Source organism: Bombina bombina, chromosome 6, assembly GCF_027579735.1.
Source record: "Bombina bombina isolate aBomBom1 chromosome 6, aBomBom1.pri, whole genome shotgun sequence".
Taxonomy (NCBI): Eukaryota; Metazoa; Chordata; class Amphibia; order Anura; family Bombinatoridae; genus Bombina; species Bombina bombina.
In genome coordinates this window covers 950,572,719-950,595,581 of record NC_069504.1, presented here as the reverse complement: position 1 = coordinate 950,595,581, position 22,863 = coordinate 950,572,719, and the positions used below count along the sequence as shown (strand labels likewise).

Here is a 22,863-nt window from a genome sequence, read left to right as displayed (position 1 = left end):
TATATATATATATATATATATATATATATATATATATATATATATATATATATATAAAGCCTTTATACAATCATAGAGTTAACTCTATTCTGTGGAACAAATGCTCAGTTATTTCCTTTAATAAAATGAGTGTTTTGTAGAAAATGTATCTAAGGCCAGCTCAGCTAAATTGTCTTGCTTAAAAATAAAATAAAATGGCAAAGCTCACATTTAAAGGGATATGAAACCCCAGTTTTTGTTCAATGAGTCAGATGGAGCATGCAATTTTAAACAGCTTTCTACTTTACTTCTATTATCAATTTGTCTTTGTTCTCTTGGTATCTCTTGTTGAAAAGCAGGGATGTATGCTTAGGAGCTGGCCCATTTCTGGAGCACTATATGGCAGAAGCTTTGAAAGAATGATACCCATTTCAAGAGCATTAGGTGGCAGCACTATTTCCTGCCATGTAGTGCTTCAGATGCCTACCTAGCTACCTCTTCAACAAAGAATACCATGGGAACAAAGTAAATTTGAAACTTTTTTTAAAAGTGTATGCTCTGTCAATCACAAAATAAATTGTTTTGGGTTTAATATCCCTTTAAGATTGTAGCTGTGTTGATCACATTAACGTTGTGACTGAAACTCATACACACCTTTCTTGCAATACAGAGTGTCCTAAGCCCGTCTCTGGCATACCAATCTAAGTGTCTTTGGGTCCTTGCCTGTATTTTCCTCAGCTTCTTCTCTTCATTTATGTTAGCTGTAAGATATTCAAACAAACAGTTTGTAAAATGTATCATTTAGCATTGTTCAAACTAAGGCTTGGGAACCACAATATAGCCCCCATTGCTGTCTGTAAGGCTCATACTTTCCCAGGGGCTGCAGGGTATGGAGCAAATAGTTGTGCTGCAGGGCTAAGGATCTGACCTGATGGATTAAGTGGTTGATACAGGTGTTTCCGGACCATGCATTTGATCTGATGATTTGGTTATATATTTGATATAGGGGCTGCAAAGCTAAGCATCTGATCTTATGGAGTAATTGGTTAATTACCACAAGTTTGATCTGATGTATTTATATATTTGAAATAGGAGCTGCATGGTTAGGAATCCAAATTGATGTAGCTGACAGAAAGGATACAAAGCCCATAATTTGAACTGGCTATGTAGGAGGCTGGGCAAGGTGCTGCAGAGCTATGGGCCTGAACTCAGGTCTGATGTGGTATTTCACAAAGGGGTAGCAGGGGTCTGATCTGAGATCTGATGTGGTATGTCACAGAGAGGTATCAGGGGTCTGATATGAGGTCTAAAGTGGTATGTAACAGAGGGGTAGTAGGGGTCTGATCTGAGGTCTGATATGGTATGTCACAGAGGGGTAGCAGGGGTCTGATCTGAGGTCTGATGTGGTAAGTCACAGAGGGGTAGCAGGGGTCTGATCTGAAATCGGATGTGGTTAATCACAGAGGGGTAGCAGGGGTCTGATCTGAGGTCTGATGTGGTATGTCACAGAGGGGTAGCAGGGGTCTGATCTGAAATCGGATGTGGTAAGTCCCAGATGACTAGCAGGTGTCTGATCTGAGGTCAGATATGGTATGTCACAGAGGGGTAGCAGGGGTCTGATCTGAGATTTGATGTGGTATGTCACAGATGGGTAGCAGGGGTCTGATTGGAGGTCTGATGTGGTATGCCACAGAGGGGTAGCAGGGGTCTGATCTGAGGTCTGATGTGGTATGTCACAGATGGGTAGCAGGGGTCTGATCGGAGGTCTGATGTGGTATGTCACAGAGGGGTTGCAGGGGTCTGATCTGAGGTCTGATGTAGTATGTCACAGAGGAGTAGCAGGGGTCTGATCAGAGGTCTGATGTGGTATGTCACAGATGGGTAGCAGGGATCTGATCTGAGGTTTGATGTAGTATGTCACAGATGGTTAGCAGGGGTCTGATCTGAGGTTTGATGTGGTATGTCACAGATGGGTAGCAGGGGTCTGATCTGAGGTCTGATGTGGTATGTCACAGATGGGGTAGCAGGGATCTGATCTGAGGTCTGATGTGGTATGTCACAGATGGGTAGCAGGGGTCTGATCTGAGGTCTGATGTGGTATGTCACAGATGGGTAGCAGGGGTCTGATCTGAGGTCTGATGTGGTATGTCACAGAGGGGTAGCAGGGGTCTGATCTGAGGTCTGATGTGGTATGTCACAGAGGAGTAGCAGGGGTCTGATCAGAGGTCTGATGTGGTATGTCACAGAGGGGTAGCAGGGATCTGATTTGAGGTTCGATGTGGTATGTCACAGATGGTTAGCAGGGGTCTGATCTGAGGTCTGATGTGGTATGTCACAGATGGGGTAGCAGGGATCTGATCTGAGGTCTGATGTGGTATGTCACAGATGGGGTAGCAGGGGTCTTATCTGAGGTCTGATGTGGTATGTCACAGATGGGTAGCAGGGGTCTGATCAGAGGTCTGATCTGAGGTCTGCTGTGGTATGTCACAGATGGGGTAGCAGGGATCTGATCTGAGGTCTGATGTGGTATGTCACAGACGGGGTAGCAGGGGTCTGATCTGAGGTCTGATGTGGTATGTCACAGATGGGGTAGCAGGGGTCTTATCTGAGGTCTGATGTGGTATGTCACAGATGGGTAGCAGGGGTCTGATCAGGGGTCTGATCTGAGGTATGATGTGGTATGTCACAGATGGGGTAGCAGGGATCTGATCTGAGGTCTGATGTGGTATGTCACAGATGGGGTAGCAGGGGTCTGATCTGAGGTCTGCTGTGGTATGTCACAGATGGGGTAGCAGGGATCTGATCTGAGGTCTGATGTGGTATGTCACAGATGGGGTAGCAGGGATCTGATCTGAGGTCTGATGTGGTATGTCACAGATGGGGTAGCAGGGGTCTTATCTGAGGTCTGATGTGGTATGTCACAGATGGGTAGCAGGGGTCTGATCAGGGGTCTGATCTGAGGTCTGATGTGGTATGTCACAGATGGGTAGCAGGGGTCTGATCTGAGGTCTGCTGTGGTATGTCACAGATGGGGTAGCAGGGATCTGATCTGAGGTCTGATGTGGTATGTCACAGATGGGGTAGCAGGGGTCTGATCTGAGGTCTGATGTGGTATGTCACAGATGGGTAGCAGGGGTCTGATCTGAGGTCTGATGTGATATGTCACAGAGGGATAGCAGGGATCTGATCTAATGTCTGATGTGTATATGTGGATACCAGATGGGCTAAAGTGCCTGTCAGATTTTGTTTGTTGACAGATAAGCTGTTGTCTGATCTCAGGTCTGATGGATATGTCACTGACAGACAGGTTGTAGGGGGAGGGGTCTGTTATGTATATAAGCTTGAATGATAAGCTGTAGGGCCAGGAGCCTGATCAGATGTCTGACATGGGCATGTGATACAAAAGGAACACAGGGGCAAGTCCAATCTCAAGTTTAATGTGGACATGAGCCTTAAAATATTTCAGAGACTTGGGGTCTAACTGTTTTACTGTTCAACATCCTTGTTATACTATGAGGACATAATTTATGTTTTAACAAGCAATACAAATTGTTACAGTTTTAAAGTGACGGAAATCTAGGATTTCACACAATCACTGCCAGCACACATTTATCCTAAGGCACATTAACAGCAATCTATATCATCAATGAAATGCTCTTAGCAGGGTCAGAAAGGGTCAGTCTTTATGAAGGGAGTTGAAAAAACATAATTTGCAGAGGTAAGAAAAAAACAGACAAAATAAATATTTGATGTACTTTGCATTGCTTTGTGCACCTGCTTAGTTGAACACTATAGGGGATTTTTTAAGTTGTACAGATTTATTTTAATTCAGTCCACAATTTGAAAAATATTCATGAAAGCCCATAACACTGAATAAGGCTCATATCTATCTATCTATCTATCTATCTATCTATTTACTGTATCTATCTATTGTATCTATCTATCTAATTTTAAAACCTTTTATTTAAACCCATACATCTCACCCAATCAAAACTATTAATACCAACTGCAATCTTGCTGTTTTTGTTAAAGCTTTTTAAATGCTGTATTCTTTGTATTTAATAATCATAAATAAAGCCAAAGCAATAACTTATATGAGACTAACTCAATGCAAGAAAGTTGCCAGCATCTATTTTAGTGATGTAATTATTAAAGTGATTACATCTTCAGGCCTAATTAGCTAAAGGAAACAAATGACTGATAATTGACCGACAAAACTAACACAACTAAAAATACAAAAACTGTCAAACGGTTTATTACATTTCTAACACCAGTAGCTCTAGAAATAAAATAGTATTTTTAATCTAACAGATTAATACTTTCTTCTATTTTTGTAATAAAAGAAACCCCTAAAACTTAAATTACCCATAAAGTGCATTGTAAAAACAAAATGAGATCATCATTTACTCAATTTGCCAATTTTGTACTTACATTTTACACAATCACTGCTTGATCATTTATATTTTACTCGTCTCCACTAGCCAACTCACAGACTCTTAAAGGGATATGAAACCCACATTTTTTTCAGATAGAGCATTCAATTGTAATTCACTTTCTAATTTATTCCTATTATCAAATTGTCTTTGTTCTTTTAGTATATTTATTTTAAACACCAGGAATGTAAGCTATCAGACAGAATAGGAGCAAGCTACATAGAGTGTAATGGCGCGATCGGGCTGGGCTGTGACTAGACAGCTGCCCAGATGCGCTCAGGGGGAAAACCAGACCCGCTCAGTAGAGCAAAGAGCGGCGGTCTGAAAAATCCTCTTTTATAATCAAATTTTAGCTGCAATATTATGTTGCGTAAAGTTTGCGCTAAGATAATGTTATATGTGCAGAATTATATAACATTATTTTGTAGGTTTACTGCCCATTTAAGGGTCCTGAGGACTTGAGTTGAGAAACACTGGTCTAAAGGAATGTTGGAATGTAAAAAATAAATGATCTAATTCAGTAGAGTATTACTGACACAATCTTACTATGGTTTTGATCACAATCCTTTAGAAACGCTTATCAAATTGATTTATCTACAGAAATACCCATAGATTTTAATGATGAACTCTGTAGACAAATCTATAGTTAAACATTTCTAATGGATTGTGATTGTCCTATATGTGTTTCAACCTTTTGTAGGTAAAGCCCCACTCGGGAGTTGCAAGCCTAGGAGCTACTGAGCAGGACAGTCAACCAATCAGAAGTGGCCATTGCACAACCCCACCCCACATGACAGGTTCTTCTCAGGGCATTGACTATGTGTTTAGCTGCTTTACATGGATTAAACACATAGTAAGATGGAGTCAACAAGGCAAAAGTTTAATGCTATGATAAATTAGAGCTTGTAATTTTTACATTAGAATGTCCCTTTAAATACAGAAAAGTAAATTATTAAATAAAGCCACTTCAATAAATAGGCAAACGTAACTGAGCCACCAGAATCTAGCACAGGGACTTACTGAATTACACATTAATATTAAAGGGCAGGGTCTAATAGTACATGTTACCTTTTGAAGGGTCATCTAACAAATCCATGATGACAGAATCAGCTCCTTTAGTGTACACAATTATTTCTCCAGTTATCGGGTGACGAATCACAACAGACATTCTTTTCCTGACTGAATCAAATCCCAATGTGTAGAGAAGGTCAAAAGTCAATAAGGTCCCTTCCGGAAGCCTCACAGTAACCTGGTCTGGTGTTCGGGACATAAGAGTAAAGCTGTATGCTCGGGCAGCATGAACCAATGCAGCTTCATCTGGGCTCTCTGCTTCATAGCAAAATTCATCCTCTTCAGTGCATTGAGTTACAGTGGCAAACATCTCATCAATACAGTTGTCACTACTGTCTTTGCTTGCTGAAGAGGACTTCTCACTACTCTGAAATTCAGCTTCACCAGAGCTGGAACTGGAGAGATTGTCTTTGTCAGACGATGATGCTGGGTTGACCTTATTACGTTTTGAATTGGAGGGTGTTCCTGGATCAGAGCTGGGTGGAGTGCTTGATGAAGTCTGGCTGAGTCTCAATAATTTAAACCTTTGGAAAAGTTGTTGGACTTTCTCTAAAGATGACCCAGAAGGTTTAAACAATGGAGGCATCGTAACCTTAAAAAAAAAAATAATGATAATAATTGTAAGACGCAAACAATGTCCCTGCCAGCTCTGTATGTTGGGTGCACCCACAGCCATCACTGGTAACTTTTACTAAAATAATTTTTTTCTGGTACATGTGTATTATACAAATTATTCAAATTAGAACTGGAATAAATTCCAAATGCCTTACAGAGTGGATCTTTAGTGCCAGTTGAAACCAAAATGATATGCTACTTTATAACATGGATAACAAAAGTTAAAATTTATATTAAGTATTTCCAGTGAGTGCTGATGGTCTTCAGTTCTACCTTACATATATTTTGAATGTACTATATACATTATATATATATATTTATATACATATACACACACATACACAAACCCATATATAAATATATATATATATATATATATATATATATATATATATATATATATATATATATATATATATTTATATATTTATACACACTCACCTACTTACTTTTTCCATAAGGGACCCACACTTTTACCTACACACAATTACTAGAGTGTCAGGATAGTAACACTAAAAAACAACAACTGGAATAGACTGACCTGTGCTTCAATTTTAACTGCAAAGCCCCTTTATGCCCTATTTTTTTTTTTTTTTTTTTTTTTTTTAAATAGCACAGAGGCTTTATTAGATGGCCAATGTTACCAACATAATGCCAACTGTGTGATACCATGACAAAGTAATCTAATAGTTTTTTTTTTTTTTTACTGAAGATAGTATACCTGGAATAAAAACACAAAGCAGTTTTTATGTGATTTATGCTTATTAAATTATAAATGTTGGCTTCTGAAAAGAAGGTTGTTTATAAAATGAAACACAGAGGAACATACATTAATAATTTCATATGAAGAGAACATTTTAAAATAAATAGTTTATATCTATCCTCATATTTTAAAATTGTCTTTAAAGGCATAAGGATGTCGACAAAAACCCTACATAGCATAATAGGGAATATAAAACTTTTTTTTCTAACAACAATGTATTTAAAATATAATTGACATTTCTACGCTCTCTGCAGGTGCATAAGTTGGCAGGCAACCATAGTAAAAGGTAGCACAAACAAGAGTCTTTCAGCACTACAGTTATGGATGCAGGAATACGGCCCTTAAAGAGAGTGGAAAATGGATAATTAAATATAAACACTTTATACCGAGGAAGCGACTCTACATTTAGTATTATTATTATCATTTCTTTCTTCTAAATCACTAAATAGGAATTTAAAATGATGTCTCTTGAGGAAAAACACTGCATGAAGTTAAAACTCTGTTCGAATATATGCTTTTGACTAGAATAAACAGATGACTTTGTGAAGTATGAAGATTTATAAATGAAATTTCCACTGGGCTTACCCTTTGCCTTGGCTCAGTTGCTGTGGAGACCACCACAGTATTGCAAATGGCTAAAGCAAGAAAGAAATCAATATAAGGAGAACTTGGAGCTCTGATGTCGCTTTGAGGTTTAAATGGAACCATTGCACCAATCTTGACTGATGCTTCCCTGACCTTCTGTAACAACATTTGATCTGGGGTCACATCTTTTTCCTGGAAGAGAAAATAAAATATAAAATTAGGAACTTTATTAGTCTTTTAAAATAACCTTATGTGAGCATACAGCTGAAAAAACTCAGAGACCTACAGTATAGTAGCAACTATTTAATTAAAAGAATAATATTAGCACACACATATAATATTATATACACACACACGTTTATATTATATAAAATATGTATGTATGAGTATGTTAGCATTTCTACATGCACCATCAGAAATACCACCCTTAATCCTTGTTTTACTATCATATATAAATTGCCCAAATGTTGTAGTGTAGAACTTCTACTAGATGAACTTTATAATCTTATGTACAGGGACATAACTAAATCTCAGAGGGCCCATGAGCAAAAGCGGTGGCCAGACATCTCATTTCAACAGTGTCCTTTCTGGCTCTTTGCAATTGGCAGAAGCTGAGTCGACAGCCACAGAGAAGCCGGCAGCTTCTATGTTACTCAAGTAATCCTTATACCTTAGTTAGGCTTCGCCAAAGACTTGTGGGCAGGTTTTTCTGTACAGCAGAACTGTCGCAGCCATATTAAAAACCCTGTCACCATATTTGTAAAGCGAAATCCAAACACTTTCATTATACTGTGAGCCCTGTTTTGTAGAAGGGCACCCAGAGGGACCAGCAATGATGCAGGTGAAGCCTTGGACCCACCATAGGGATGCCACTGTTGATTGTAGGTCCAGATGGGCATCCTAGAAGTGCAGGCCTGGACTCAGTTTAGACATCCAAGACCATAATAATAAGGCCTCAGCTTATGCATGAAAGTTGACTAGTAACTTATTTTTGGTGCCTACTTCAATTAAGGTTAAAAGGAATGATCAGTCATAAATTAAAAAAAATAGATAAAAGTAATTAGACTTGAGCAGCTAAAAAAAATAAATAGCTTTGGACAGATTTTCCGTTCAATATATTTGGGGAAATTTGTTTCTCCGAATATTCGGTGGCTGCACTATTTGCAATTTGTTTCTTTTAAAACTAAAGAAATAATGAAGTTTAGATTAACATTTACATTCATTTTCGTTAAAGTGAATGATTCAAAGCTACAGGTGAAAAGTTCACCTGTAGCTACAATACTTATCCTAACGTGCTCTGGCGAGTGCGCTAACCCAATTCTCTCCTTGCTCTGACAGAGTGGCCAGGGCACATTTAAAAGCAATTTAAAGGAAATGAATGAATACTGACAATTTCCATCAGTATTTTAGCCTTTTTTTTTAAATTATTTTTTATTTGTTGGTTCATTCATTCGGATGTTTGTTTTCGTTTAGGAAAACAAATATCCGTTTTTCGTTACGAATGTACATTCGTAGTTAAACTAATGCACATCCCTAGAAGTGTTCACAATAAATGCTTACTTCATCACAGAGCCTACAAATGTATGATTCAATTGCTGGTCTTATTTATCCACTTTTAACTACTTTTAGCTGCGTGTACAATACATTCCCTTGTTTTGAATTCTACATATTCCTGTCTTTATGCATAAACACTTTTATCAGCAAAACAAGTTTGTGGACAAACCTAAATATGCAAAAAGCCTGCAAAACATCATAAATATAAGCAAAGATAGAAAAGGTTGAAAAGTATACTCTACAAATACCAACAATAAGCATATCGGTCTAACCAACTCTTTCATACTGTTGCAAAAGACTGTGCACTAACACTTTACACAGATTGTCTCTCAATACAGGATTAACTTCTTAAAAGCCAAGTATATGTTGCTTCCACAAGAAAACTTTAATCTCAATTATGTAATTAAAATGAGCTGGAAACACTGCATTATTAAATTAAGTGGTCTACAAGCTAAGACGACTTTTGGCATTGCATGACTGATTATACAAGTGTCTTATATTGTACTATGAAGAACAAACAATTGCATTATAATTTAATAAGGCTATGTGATATCTGTATACTGTAATCATGTTCACAAATTGTTTTGACCAGCAGCATTTTAATTATCCGACCCTGCTCTAACAGCAAACAAAGGACAAAAGCCTCTATTTTAAATTGTGCACAGCAAAATTCATTACTTATATCTTAACTGGTATTTTGCTCTGGCTGTTTCAGCTTGCCTAGCATCAGATTTCAAGATATTTATCATAATAAATATGTTTTTACACATAAATATATATGTATATAAGCATATACATATATATTTACAGGGAACACATATTTCCCATAGATCGCTAAGTAAAGGCACTTTTCAGTGCCGTTGTTTTCTAACACCCCACAGCCGCCAACTGTAGCCCCCAAAAACGGCTAAGTGCAGTTTTTTGGGGGGTTTTTTAAAGCTACATTTAAAGAAGAAAAGAAAACTAACACTTAAGTTTGGGGGCAATTGGGGGGCATTTAGAAAATTAACCAGCGGTCTGACCTCTAATTGTTACCGTGAGCTTACGGTAGCAATAACTAGCCGATTGTAATGGCTGGTTATTTATTGCGAACCCGCAAACGGGCAAATTTACCCATTTGAGGGCGTGGGTTAATTTAGTGATCCACTTGTAATCTAGCACTTTATTGTCCCACTCATCTACAGAACATACTTGCATTTGTGTTACTGTCAAGGGGTCTGTAGTAGAAAACTAACACTTAAGTTTGGGGGCAATTGGGGGGACCTCTAATTGTTACTGTGAGCTTACGGTAGCAATAACTAGCCACTTGTAATGGCTGGTTATTTATTTCGAACCCACAAACGGCAAATTTACCCATTTGCGGGCGTGCGTTAATTTAGTGATCCACTTGTAATCTAGCACTTTATTGTCCCACTCATCTACAGAACATGCTTGCGTTTTTGTTACTGTCAAGGGGTCTGTAGTAGAAAATAAGTGTTTAGGCTTATCAAACCTCTTGTATCTTATACCAACAAATACAATAAAAAAAAACGGCCACACAATTATTTTTAAAGCATTTTAACTAATGTTTTCCGCACGTTCCACATGAGGTTGCATATTGGGTATAAGAAATGCCTTAGGTGAAGCATGACAAATGTATGAATAATGATCCCACTCAAAAACGCTTCTAATTGTATGGGTAGACAGGAAGATTTATATGTTAAGAGAAGCAATAGTGAGTGGCATAAGAAATAGCTGCTCCAAAACATTTGGGAACAAGAATAAAAATATATAAAATGTATTCATTTGAGATATGTGCTATAAATTAATCATTCTCAGTGTTGGAAAATAATAACATGCAGTCATTTTCTATAGAGGATTGCGGTTAAAATATACAAAAATAAAAAAGCAGCAAATTAAATAAATAGGTCACATTAATTAGGAAATAATGGGGTGATTCTGTATACTTTAAAGGTCCATAATAAAAGCGCTAAAATATGCAACATCTATTATCTATAGGTAATACGGAAACCCAAATTTTTTCTTTTATTAATCAGATATAACATACAATTTTAAACAACTTTGCACTTTACTTATGTTATCTAATTTGCTTCAGTCTCTTTGTAAAAGAAGCAATGCAATAGATGAACACCAAGTGAGCCAATAACATGAAGCATATATGTGCAGCCACCAATCAGTATCTCCTGAACCTTCCTAGGTATTCCTTTTCAAAAACGGATACCAAGAGAACAAAACAAATGAGATAAAAGCAGTAAATTATAAAGTTATTTAACATCTATCTGAATCATAAAAGAAAGAAAAAAATTGGCTTCATGTCCATTTAATAGCAATTTCATTTTTTTATTGTTTTTAAGTATCCTAAATTCTTACTTGAAGTAGTGAAAAATAGTCCCTCGCATTGCCTTTTCCAAACACACCTGAAATGGGCGTTTTTTTCTCTCTCTACCCCTGTCCAATCAGCATAATCATGCTGATTTGACAGTCAAGTGCACACACTAGGGGCCTTACAAACATACACTATCAAAGCCGACTGACACGTTAGCAGAGAAACTATCAACATGTATACCAGCCTTGCTAACGTGTCAGTCAGTGAAAGGGAATGTTAAAGAGCCAGGCCAGTCAGAGCATCATGGTTTGGATTACTTCATAAAAGCCCCAGTACTATAAATATGTCTACTGGTATAGCATCTTAATTTAAAAAAACATATATCGGTTATGTTTATACATTGTCTTTTAAACTAATAATTCCATAATGCCTGCTCTCAAAAATATATTTTTCAATCTGTTCCCCAAATATACAATTATATTTTTGTTTTAACTATTAAAGATCTGTACAGCTCCTCTTATACACAGTGTTATCAGCTGTGAGAACGCTTGGTTTATTACTTTAGCAACAGTGGGCTGTGTGGCGTGCTATACATCATGCACCCACAAAAAAGACCCGGATCTGAGTTTGAGTGGCAGGTATCTATCACGCTGCATCCTGAACAGATACAAATAGTGGGGAAAGGGCCGTAGAGTAACTGAAGTGCACACGCTGCAAAATGCATGTCGGTCATGCAACTTAATTAATGAATGTATTTATCATATAAAGATATCTCTGAAACCTTAAAAAACATTTAATTGATGTATATTACAAAAAAATTATAGTTAATTACAGAAAACTGTATATGGTAAAACAAAAATACTATAATGTCCCTTTAATTCAATAATATAATGTGAAATAATACAGTGTAATAAGATCCATAGAAGGCTACAGAATATCCAGAAATGTCTGACTAGGATATAAACAGGTAAAATCATAGGAAAAATCTATTGCATTCCTTCTTAGCTAAAATTGTGGTTATATGACAAATTAAAAACACACATTCTTACCTAAAAAGAAACCACATATACTCACATTGGATACACTTTTCCAATATACTTAGGTTTAAAGCAAAAAAAAATATTAATCAATTTATATATGTTCAAAACAGAACCATATTTACAGGTGGGCAGATTGGCTCTGCCTATTGGAGCAAGTAGAAACTACTATCAGTATGAGGTAATGGGAAACCCCACCTCTATATGTACCCCCACTTCCTGTTTGAATCAGTTAACTCACTGGCAAGAATCTATTATGAAAATTGGAGGTGAAAGTTTGTTTGATTTTTTAGCCAGGAAAACAGCAGAGCAGAATGTAAAAATGTGTGCTAACCAGAGTGGACTTCATACGGCTCTAATTAACTGTACAGAAATTGGCTAATCAGTACGTATAAATCTATTAATCTCTCACATTTTAATAGGGTAACATCAGTACTGGTCAAAATTAAAGCTAAATCATAGGAAGGCAGTGGCCAGAGCATATGTAAGAGTAAGCACCATCTTGCATCACAGCTAGCACATGGTAGTATACAGAAGAAGACCATGCAGTTGACTTGCATATCAGTACAACTGCATATTCAACATAGAAGGCCCAGGAAATGGCAACTGCTCAAGTGGAGCAAGCATGGATTTAAGAGTGAAAATCTATCCTGAGATCATAAACCATAAGGAGCAAAGAGCAAGTCCAAATGACAAAACGTAACCTTTATGATGGAATCACAATGGTGACCAATCAAAAACTTTACCAAACTTGCTGATCTGTTTGGTAGCTACCATATAATATCTAAAAGTTTGGACAACATCAATCCTGTGTAAAGAAATCTATTGTCCATTCCTAGCACTTGGGCAGAATGAACTAATTACAATCACAGAATTACTATTCTGTGAATAAACCATATTTAGCAAACATTAAGCTCTGAAAAACCCAATTTATGGATGGACAATTTAATCAGGAGAAACACAAAGAAGAGGGCCTAGCTAAGAAAAGCCAAGAACAAAGACGACAGCAAAATAGCCTTAAAAGTTAAAACTTTAAGACACGTTACACAGATGTTCAAAAAGATGATTATTTATAAGAATCAAATTTAGATTTCAGGGTGCAATGGGATATATGAAGAAAAGACAAATTCTTTCCAAGTTATGAAAGAATGTCACATTATCAGAATAAAGCTCTACAAATAACCGATAATAATAATAATAATAATAATAATGTTTAGAGAAAAACTAATTGAAAGAGTAGAACTCTATTCTTTTAGGAAACAGAATATTTTACTATGCCTTGGCCGTTGCAAGTTATTCCCCCATCCCTCAGAATTTTGAGGTATAACAGCCTTCACAATACATTGTCAAAATAAAAACATATGTAATAATCATTCTTTTTTTTAATGGTGCTGTAGTTACCCAACTGGGTTTTCTGATATTAGTGATACATATGTACCAATTTAAATTATTTTTACATCAAATATAAATCTACAAAACAAGGGGAAACTAATGTGGTATTTCATGCAAAATGCTGTCTTATACCATTCAGCAATAAAGTGCATCATTTGTAAAAGAAATGGACATTATCTATGCAGAAACCTGTTACAATATCTATTTATGTATAGTTAAACTACAATTACAGCTGTCTTCCATTCCAAAGAGGGGAGAAATTTAAAACTAACAGCTCAATACGCTGTGATCTTTCAAAAACTAATATTTTTTGGACTTCTGGTCTCCAAGTATATAATATGCGTTATACGTCACATTTATCTATCCCCATCTTCAATTTCAATATGGAAATCTGTTTTTGAAATGAATATAAACTATCTGATGATGAGAAGAATTGTATTAAAATGATTAAACATTTCTTGGAAAGGTTTTGAAAGCTGCTTGCCAAAATTTAAATATAGTTTTTTTCTGTTTAATTCCTAAGGACTTTACAAGATTCTGTAAATGTCAAAGAACTCTTCATTTAAGTATTTTTTTTCATCCTACAAAAGAAGATTTAAAGTGACATAGTTAAGAACTATTAGTGGAAACCGTCAATGACTTTTCCACTTTAAATAAGCTATTATAATTAACGCTCTCTAATTATTTTGCAACTTGAAAACCACAGGATTAAAATGTACTTAATGGTTGTATTTTACTTCTAAAAAATGCCACAAGCAAAATAGGTTGAATAATATATTGGTTTTGGAGGCTTAAGAGCACACAGCAGGCACTTTTTTTGTCACATCTAAAATAAAGTATTTTTTAAGTACTATATTTTCTAAATGTTGCTATGAAAATCTACTATTTTTGCCAGAGGAAAGCAAGACAGAACTCAAAATATACTGAAATATTTCTATAAGTAGGAACAATTAGATTAATATTAGTATCGTCTTTATTATAGGACTTTAAAGGGACAGTATACTACAACATTTGTATTGTTCACTACTCATTCCCTAGCTTTGTACAACCAACATTGCAATATTAATATACTCTATAGCCTTTAAACCTCTAAATCTGCCTGTTTCTAAGCCTTTTCGGTTCGGATCAATTTGGATTTTTTCGAATTTTGGTTCAAATCGATTCAAATTCGGAAAAATTTAAATGAATTCATTTCGGATTCGTTTCGGATTCATTCGGATTCGAATAAATTTGGCTGGATTCGGTTTGGAAATTCGGAATTTCGGTATGTGTTAGGTGGGATAATGCTGTGTATTAGACTAGTATTATGTACTGTATATTAAGTATAACCCATAGCAGAGTGATATAACCTAATATACTGTACAATACTAGTATAATCCATGGCCAGCTGAATCTACCGAATAAATCCGAACTAATTCGGATTTATTCGGTAGATTCGGCACTATTTCAATTCGGAAATTCGAATCGATCCGAATCTCCGAATTTAACGAATTCGGCCGAATGTCCGAATCGATCCGAAACAAATCGCACATATCTACCCTGCAGTCCAAATTTATCCAAGTGCTTTGTATAGCTTTTCAAAGCAAGACACTGCTTATTCATGTGTGTCATATAGATAACATTGTGCTCACTCCTGTGACGTTAAAAGCACTAATTAGCTAAAATGCAAGTCTGTAAATAGCACCGAGATAAGGGGACAGTCTGCAGAGGCTTAGATGCAAGGTAATACAGAGGTAAAAAGTATATTAATATAACCGTGTTGGTTGTGCAAAACCGGGAATGGTAAATAAAGGGAATATCTATCTTTTTAAACAATATTTTGGAGTAGACTGTCCCTTTAAGGCAAGTTTGTGTCCATCAGTTCACCTCTGGGGCTTTTCTCTATCAGTCAGTGAACATTCATTGTGCAGAATGCAATTTAAATAGCATTTATTTAATCCTTATGATATATTTTAACACAGTTGCTGTTTTTTTCCCCATACGCATGATTTGTGGCAGCTGTTTATTAAAAATAAAATTAAACTCAAACTTTAATTCCCAGTCAAAATTGAGTTATGTACAGTTTAAAAGGAAATGCAATTAACATTTTTTATTATTTTTGTTCAAGTTTCCTGAAATGTTAAAACTGTAGTATTTCCCCCAGTACAAGAGAGGCTGTGTGCATCCTACAAGAATTAGAATACTTATTTTGCTACATTCTATACAGTTATTGCGTGATCAGCACAGGAGCTCATATAAATGTGTCCTTTAAGGGGTTTTAACCAGTAAATACATGATAGACATAGTGATGTATTAAAGATCAGCCTTAGATATATATATAAATATATATATATATATATATATATATATATATATATATATATATATATATATATATATTTACAATTATAGATTTAGTTTATATAAAGTAGTTTGCTATTTATCTCTGTTTGGGCTCTATGTGGAAACCCTTTTGGATAATCCTATGTTCCACACAGTCTTGTTTGGAAGGCTATATTATGGTAAACAAGTTAAAACATGGTGGTGCACTTTACTCTAAAGAAACTCAGTGGGATGTAGAAAACCAACCATTTATAGAGTTAACAGGAAAAGGTGACAAAAATAAATGACTGCATAATTAGTATTTAAAGAGACAATTCAGCCAAAATTGGAATCCACCCACATGGATGCATTTCAGATTTGAATAGAAGCATTTTTGTAATATACATCTATTACCAAAAATGCTTCTAATAAAACCTATAGCTGTTTTAAAAGTATATTTAAGTATGCACTGTGCACCAGCATTTTAAACACATCACATATTCAGAGCCTAAGGTGCTTGTACCATCTGGTAATAACTCAATTTGTTAAATGGTGACGTGGTACAGGTGACACTGGCGCTCTAATCAGCTGCAGTATTCAAAATGCTGGCGCACTGCGAATATCTAGCTATGCTCTATACGCATTCACATAGAAAAATGCTGACCCTAAAACAGAGATAACGTTTACTAGAAGCATTTTTGCCAATGCATATATAATTGCAAATATGTTTCTATTCAAAGATGTAATTCATCTATGAATATTTAATTTTTGACTGGAATGTCCCTTCAACTACACATAATTAAATTATAATACAATCTTATTGTGTTTAATATCCCTTTAACTGGTCACATAGGATATAAGATAACTATTTAAGAACCTTTTAAATCAGTTTATAAATGGATTACAAATAAAAGCAGATATTATTAATAATGTGAGTTTGACATGCTAGAACATTTATTAATTTGTATGCATATTGTGTAGTCCAGTGTTTAAAGGGACATGAAACCCAAACATTTTCTTTCACGATTCAGATAGAAAATACAAAAACAACTTTCTAATTTACTTCTATTAACTAATTTGTTTCATTCTTTTGATACCATTTGTTGAATGAGCAGCAATGCACTACTGGTTTCTAACTGAACACATGGGTGAGCCAATGACAATTTGTATTTACATGCAGCCACCAATCAGCAGCTAGAACCTAGGTTCTTTGCTGCTCCTGAACTTGCCAAGATAAATCTTTCAGCAAGGGATAACAAGAGAAGGAAGCAAATTAAATAATAGAAGTAAATTGGAAAGTTGTTTAAAATTGTATTCTCTATCTAAATGACTTTAAAGGGATATGAAACCCCAGATTTTTCTTTCATGATTCAGATAGATCATACAGTTTTAAAACACTTTCTAATTTACTTCTATTATCACATTTTCTTAATTCTCATGGTATCTTTTGCTGAAAAGCAAAGATGTAAGCTCAGGAGCGTGCACGTGTCTGGAGCATTATATGGCAGCAGTGTTGCTAGAACTTATCCATTGCAAAAGCACTAGATGGCGGCACTATTTCCTGCCATGTAGTGCTCCAGACACCTACCTTAGTATCTCTTCAACAAAGAATACCATGGGAACAAAGCAAATCTGATACTAGAAGTTAACTGGAAATCACAAAATACATTTTTAATGTACCTTTATTTCCATGAGGATAAAGAATACTTACAATCGGACTGCTGAACGCCACTTGAGAAATGTCAAATCGTCCTTCTGATTTCTTACGAAAGTGGCCCTGAATGTGGGGCCGGGCACTCTGGCACCTTCTTAGAGCTCGCGTCCCTTTGTGTCTTACAGTAGAGTGCTTGCAAACATCAAAATCGTGCAATGAAAAGTTACGTAGTTTTGCCAAATCCTCGTCATCCGAATCTTCTTCTTTGTAGGTTTCCAAACGTTTAGCTGTAAATGGGGGGAAAAATTATAATAAAAGCATTATGTGAATTCAATTCTTTTCTGCTTAGTAATACACCTTGATCTTATTTTCCTACAATTGAGTTTAAAAAAGGAAGGAAATCATTTAAAAGAAAACTGCGCCAGAAAATTATTTTTAACGTTTTTTCGATGAGCAGGAGATAGATTCTTTTCAAATGCATTAAACATCTAGTATTAAAATTCTGTATACGTATGCAAAGACAGGAAGTCTATAGCTACAAGTAATTTGGATAAAATAAGTTTCTAATGCAAGCACAGGAGTGAAATGTATAAATATTATTACATGTATTATTTAAATCATAAGCATATTCATAGGTCCTGTACAAAATGGAAATAACATCATTTATGTTTAACAATAACATGAAAAAGATCTTTATGAAACTAATGGACACAAACTTGTTAAAATGGTTACTATTCTGACACAAATACAAGAATACAGATATAGGATTTAGCCCATTAATCATATAGTCAGAAACATCAGAGAACATCAAAGGAATTCATTAAAATTATTGGTAGAAATTCCTTTAACTGAACCCATTATTATCCATCAGAGGGGAGACCAAAGACTGTTACGCTTACATTTTTTCTAGATTTAAGAAACAGCTTTTAAGGCTGATTTATAGATTAAACTCCTCTGATAAATAAAATCTGCTGGGATGATTTAGTTGATGCTCTTAAGGCATGAGTTAACCCTTAAAAGGATAGGAAAGTTAAAATAAAACTTGCATGATTTTGATAGAGCCTGTCATTTAAAGACAATGTTAAATTCACTTCTATTTTCAGATGTGGTTCATTGATTCTCCCGATATAGCTTGTTGAAAAAAAACACACAAATATCCTACACTAGTGGGAGCTAGCTGCTGATGGGTGCCCACACACATTTGTCTCTTGTGATTGGTTGACTAGATGTGTTCAGCTAGCTGCCAGTAGTGCAATGTTCCTTCAGCAAAGGATAACAAGATAATGAAGCACATTTGATAATAGAAGTAAATTGTAAAGTTGTTTAAAATTGTATGTTCTATCCAAATCGTGAAAGAAAATGTTGGTGTTTCCTGTCCCTCTAAACTACAGTGGAATAAAGGGACTGATACTTACACCATCTCTTCAAAGATCACATTTATATATACATTGTATTTCCAAATGTTTTATCCATCTATAACATACTGCTAAACTATCCTATGCACCGTTATCCTTTATGTAATGTGATGGGTCCTTAGAAAGGATATTGGGAAGTATTAAAATTGACATTTAAATAGTAGAATGAATGTTTGTTCTTGACATCTGGGCTACTGATATGGATGCTTCAATTAAATAAGAACAATAAAAAAATAAAAGGTTGAATCAATGTAATAAAAGTAAAGTTTGATTTAAAGAAAAAAACACATTTCTTTAAATCTGGTATTCAAATACTCAGTATGATGAAATATCGGTTTGCTAAAATAAATGATCAAACTACTTTATATATTCCACATTCATTCAGATAGAACCATTTCACAAACATTTGTTATTTTTTAGAATTTGCCAACTCTTACTATCCCTGGGTTTTGCTAGCTATGTGTACTACCCCTACAAAGTGGTTAACACATAGTTAAAGTCAGGTATCAGACATGCCCCCATGTTAATCCTGAACAGTATATATAGCTATAACTCCCGATCAGCACACCAGATGTGTCCTTTTTAGGAGTGAAACTTTAACTGTGTTTAACCCCATATTCTAAAATTAACATTTGTTCATTGAGTTTAATAAACTTTAATGATTTAATAAAAAGTTAAATAATAATAATATTGTTATGAAAGTTTATACAACGGATTGACTGAGACATGAGCTACCACTTACCATTTTCCTGATGCGAGAACTCATTCCCTACTATAGTGCACCTACGGAAAACCATTTTGTTTTCAGTCAGTGTTCCAGTTTTGTCTGAGAAGATGTACTGGATTTGTCCAAGATCCTCTGTGATATTTAGTGCCCGGCACTGTACGGATAAATCAATTTCCTCATCATACAAATCAAGGTCATTATGTATGAAAAAAATTTGACCCAACTTGACCAATTCAATAGATACGTAGAGAGAAATGGGGATTAAAATCTGTGAGAGAAAAGAAAAAAATGTTTTTTAATTTATGTGGTTAAACTTGCTCTTAAAAACGTTATTTGATTGGACTTGTATGCACAAAGAGAAGACAGTAAGTGTCCAAGCTATTTAAAGTATGCTTAGCAAATGTGTTTTTCAACATAGCTAGAAGGTGATGAAATTACATGGCATGTTTGGCTGTCCAGACCAACATGAATGAATCATTCAAACTACAGCAGTGGTGAACAAGTGCAGTCCTTGAATGCCACACCTAATTATTTTAGCTGTGTTAAAACCAGGAGATTGCAAAATAGTAATCTGTTAATGACCAGAAAAGACTAAAGATGGGCACCATTGATAAGGAAGTTGGGTAAGCCATAAACTCCTGTATGTCTTAACTGTCTGCAAACCTAAATTGTACTAAAGATCTGTGATGCTTCATCAATGATAATCATTAGTAATTTACAAAATTTCTTCTCAGAAATGTGTACCTGGGTCATCTTTTTCCATATATGCATTTCCCACCCCTCCATTCTATATTGGCCTTTCATGCATTTTGGGTGTGGATGAAAGAAAAAGTGTGATGGTGAGCCTTGTGCATACATGATACCTTTGGTGGCTATGATGCATAGGATACCAACACTTTTTTTCTACTGAGAATAAAACATAAAACGCAATCCAATATCTGCAAAATATAGACAAGAATGCAGGTGGTTCCCCTCAATGCATGGGGCACTTACTGACTGACATAAAAAAGTAGGACAGTGAATGAAAATCCAAGGAGAGTCCTGCATTTTCTGGGACACTTGGAAAACACACTAACCACTCTCTGCAGATCTCTTCCAAATTTATAACCTATTTATCTCCTTTAAAGGGATATAAAACCCACATATTTTTCTTTCATGATTCAGACAGAGCATGTGATTTTTAACATCTTTCTACTTCTATTATCTAATTTATTTAATTCTCGTTATATCCTTAAAGGATACCTAGGTAGACTATGGAGCTGCTGATTGGTGGCTGCACATATATGCCTCATTTTATTGGCTCACCCAATGCATTCAGCTAGCTCCCAGTAGTACATTGCTGCTTTGTCAACAAAGGATACCAAGAGAATGAAGCAAATTAGATAATAGAATGTTGTATTGCATATCCCTTTAACATCTAATCATTTCCATCAATCTCAGAATACCACTTTCAGACACATGTTATCTACAGGAAGTAAATTCACTCCTCTGCGCACATATAAGTGTTAAAAAAACAAATGTGTGTGGCGTGGTTAAACATGCAGCAACTAAACCCACGCAGACCAATAAAACATTGCCTGTCTGCTGATTATGCCTGATGTTTCCATTGTAATGAAAAATGTCTTCAGGGAAGTAATTTCTCATAAAATGTTTAATTGAGCATCATATAAAAGGTTAATTATTAATTTAGCAACTTTTCCTGTAACATAACTCTGATTTTCCCCCCAACTGTCCCTAAGAGGTTAGAACATATCCTGCAGAATACAGAACCCTGTCCATACAACATTCTACACAATGATTGCTCAACCAGTGTAAGAGTGTATTTGTACCTGTCTCTAACTGGCAACAGCAAATAAGATCAGATAAACACCCTCAAGAGGTTTTTCCAAATGTATATTCCTGGACTGCAAAACCTTACATATTTTGCTAAAAAAATGCTTTTAAACATTTATTTTGTAATTGCATGTATATACCATGTATTTATAAATTGACTTCAAAGTTCCTTTAAGCTTTTCTAAGAAAAGGGACAAAAAAGTATTCAAGTGGCTAACATACTTCCAGACACAACTATGATGTGTAGACTTGGTTGTTGTGCATACAAGATCTTATTAACTGTGCTTGATGCCTAATGTGAGTGCTTCATGAGGGGTTAAGTATTACTAAATAGGAGGGGATTATATCGATTTTTATAACATCTGATCTTTCACACATTTTCAGACTTGGAATATAAATTTATTTGTTTGCTTTATTTACCTGAAGCAAGATAATCATTGTTAGGAACATGTAGAAACCAGCAAGTGCTGGAGAGATATAGTTTCCACTGTTATCCGGGACTTCAAATAATGGATGAATTATATATCGGGCAGACCAAATGCCATGACCTGCAACAATAACAAACAAAAACACTATTAAAGAAACAGTATACTGTAAAATAGTTTTTCCCTTAATATATTCCCAATAACTTGCTAAAGCAGCTGCAGAGAATAAAATGTATGATAAATTGCTTCTTTAGGTTTATTTGTGTATATGAATAGCTGGCTTTTTGTTCTTTGAAACCACAACCCATAGAGGGCTAGATTACGAGTTGTGTACTAATTGTTGCGCACAAGCAAAAAGGTGCTCTTTGTGCGGCGTAAGTATTACAGATTGAAAGTAAACGTGTTTGCTTGCGTACAAATGAATTTAACGCACTTCGGGATAGCGCGACTTCAGAGCTCTGGTTAACTGTTATGCAAGAAAAAAGTTGCACAAAACACAACAAAACTACATTTAAAAGTACAGTTACACTCAATGTGTGATAAAAATGGTTTAATAAAAGTATTGAATAAAAAAGTTATAAGAGCTCAAAGATATGAGGGAAAGGGCTGAAAAGGGCTTTAACATAGAGATACATACATACACGTCTAAATATGTATGTGTATATATGTATATACATATGTATTTATTTATATGCATATGTACTGTATGTATTTACATATATACACATATAAATACATATATATATGTACATT

The 22,863-nt window shown here is 35.3% G+C and overlaps 1 protein-coding gene across 2 annotated transcripts in view; it reads right to left on the bottom strand.

The window, feature by feature from the left end:
* ATP10B (ATPase phospholipid transporting 10B (putative)) overlaps window positions 1–22,863 on the bottom strand; it is a 626,763-nt gene that overhangs the window by 51,641 nt on the left and 552,259 nt on the right. For both annotated transcript variants that reach the window (XM_053718588.1, XM_053718587.1), the window contains 6 exons: window positions 22,106–22,233; window positions 19,868–20,120; window positions 17,768–17,997; window positions 7,447–7,638; window positions 5,481–6,075; window positions 634–740 (listed from right to left, as the gene is read on the bottom strand). In XM_053718588.1, coding sequence (XP_053574563.1) covers window positions 634–740; window positions 5,481–6,075; window positions 7,447–7,638; window positions 17,768–17,997; window positions 19,868–20,120; window positions 22,106–22,233 — 1,505 coding nt within the window. The remainder of the gene's footprint in view (window positions 1–633; window positions 741–5,480; window positions 6,076–7,446; window positions 7,639–17,767; window positions 17,998–19,867; window positions 20,121–22,105; window positions 22,234–22,863) is intronic.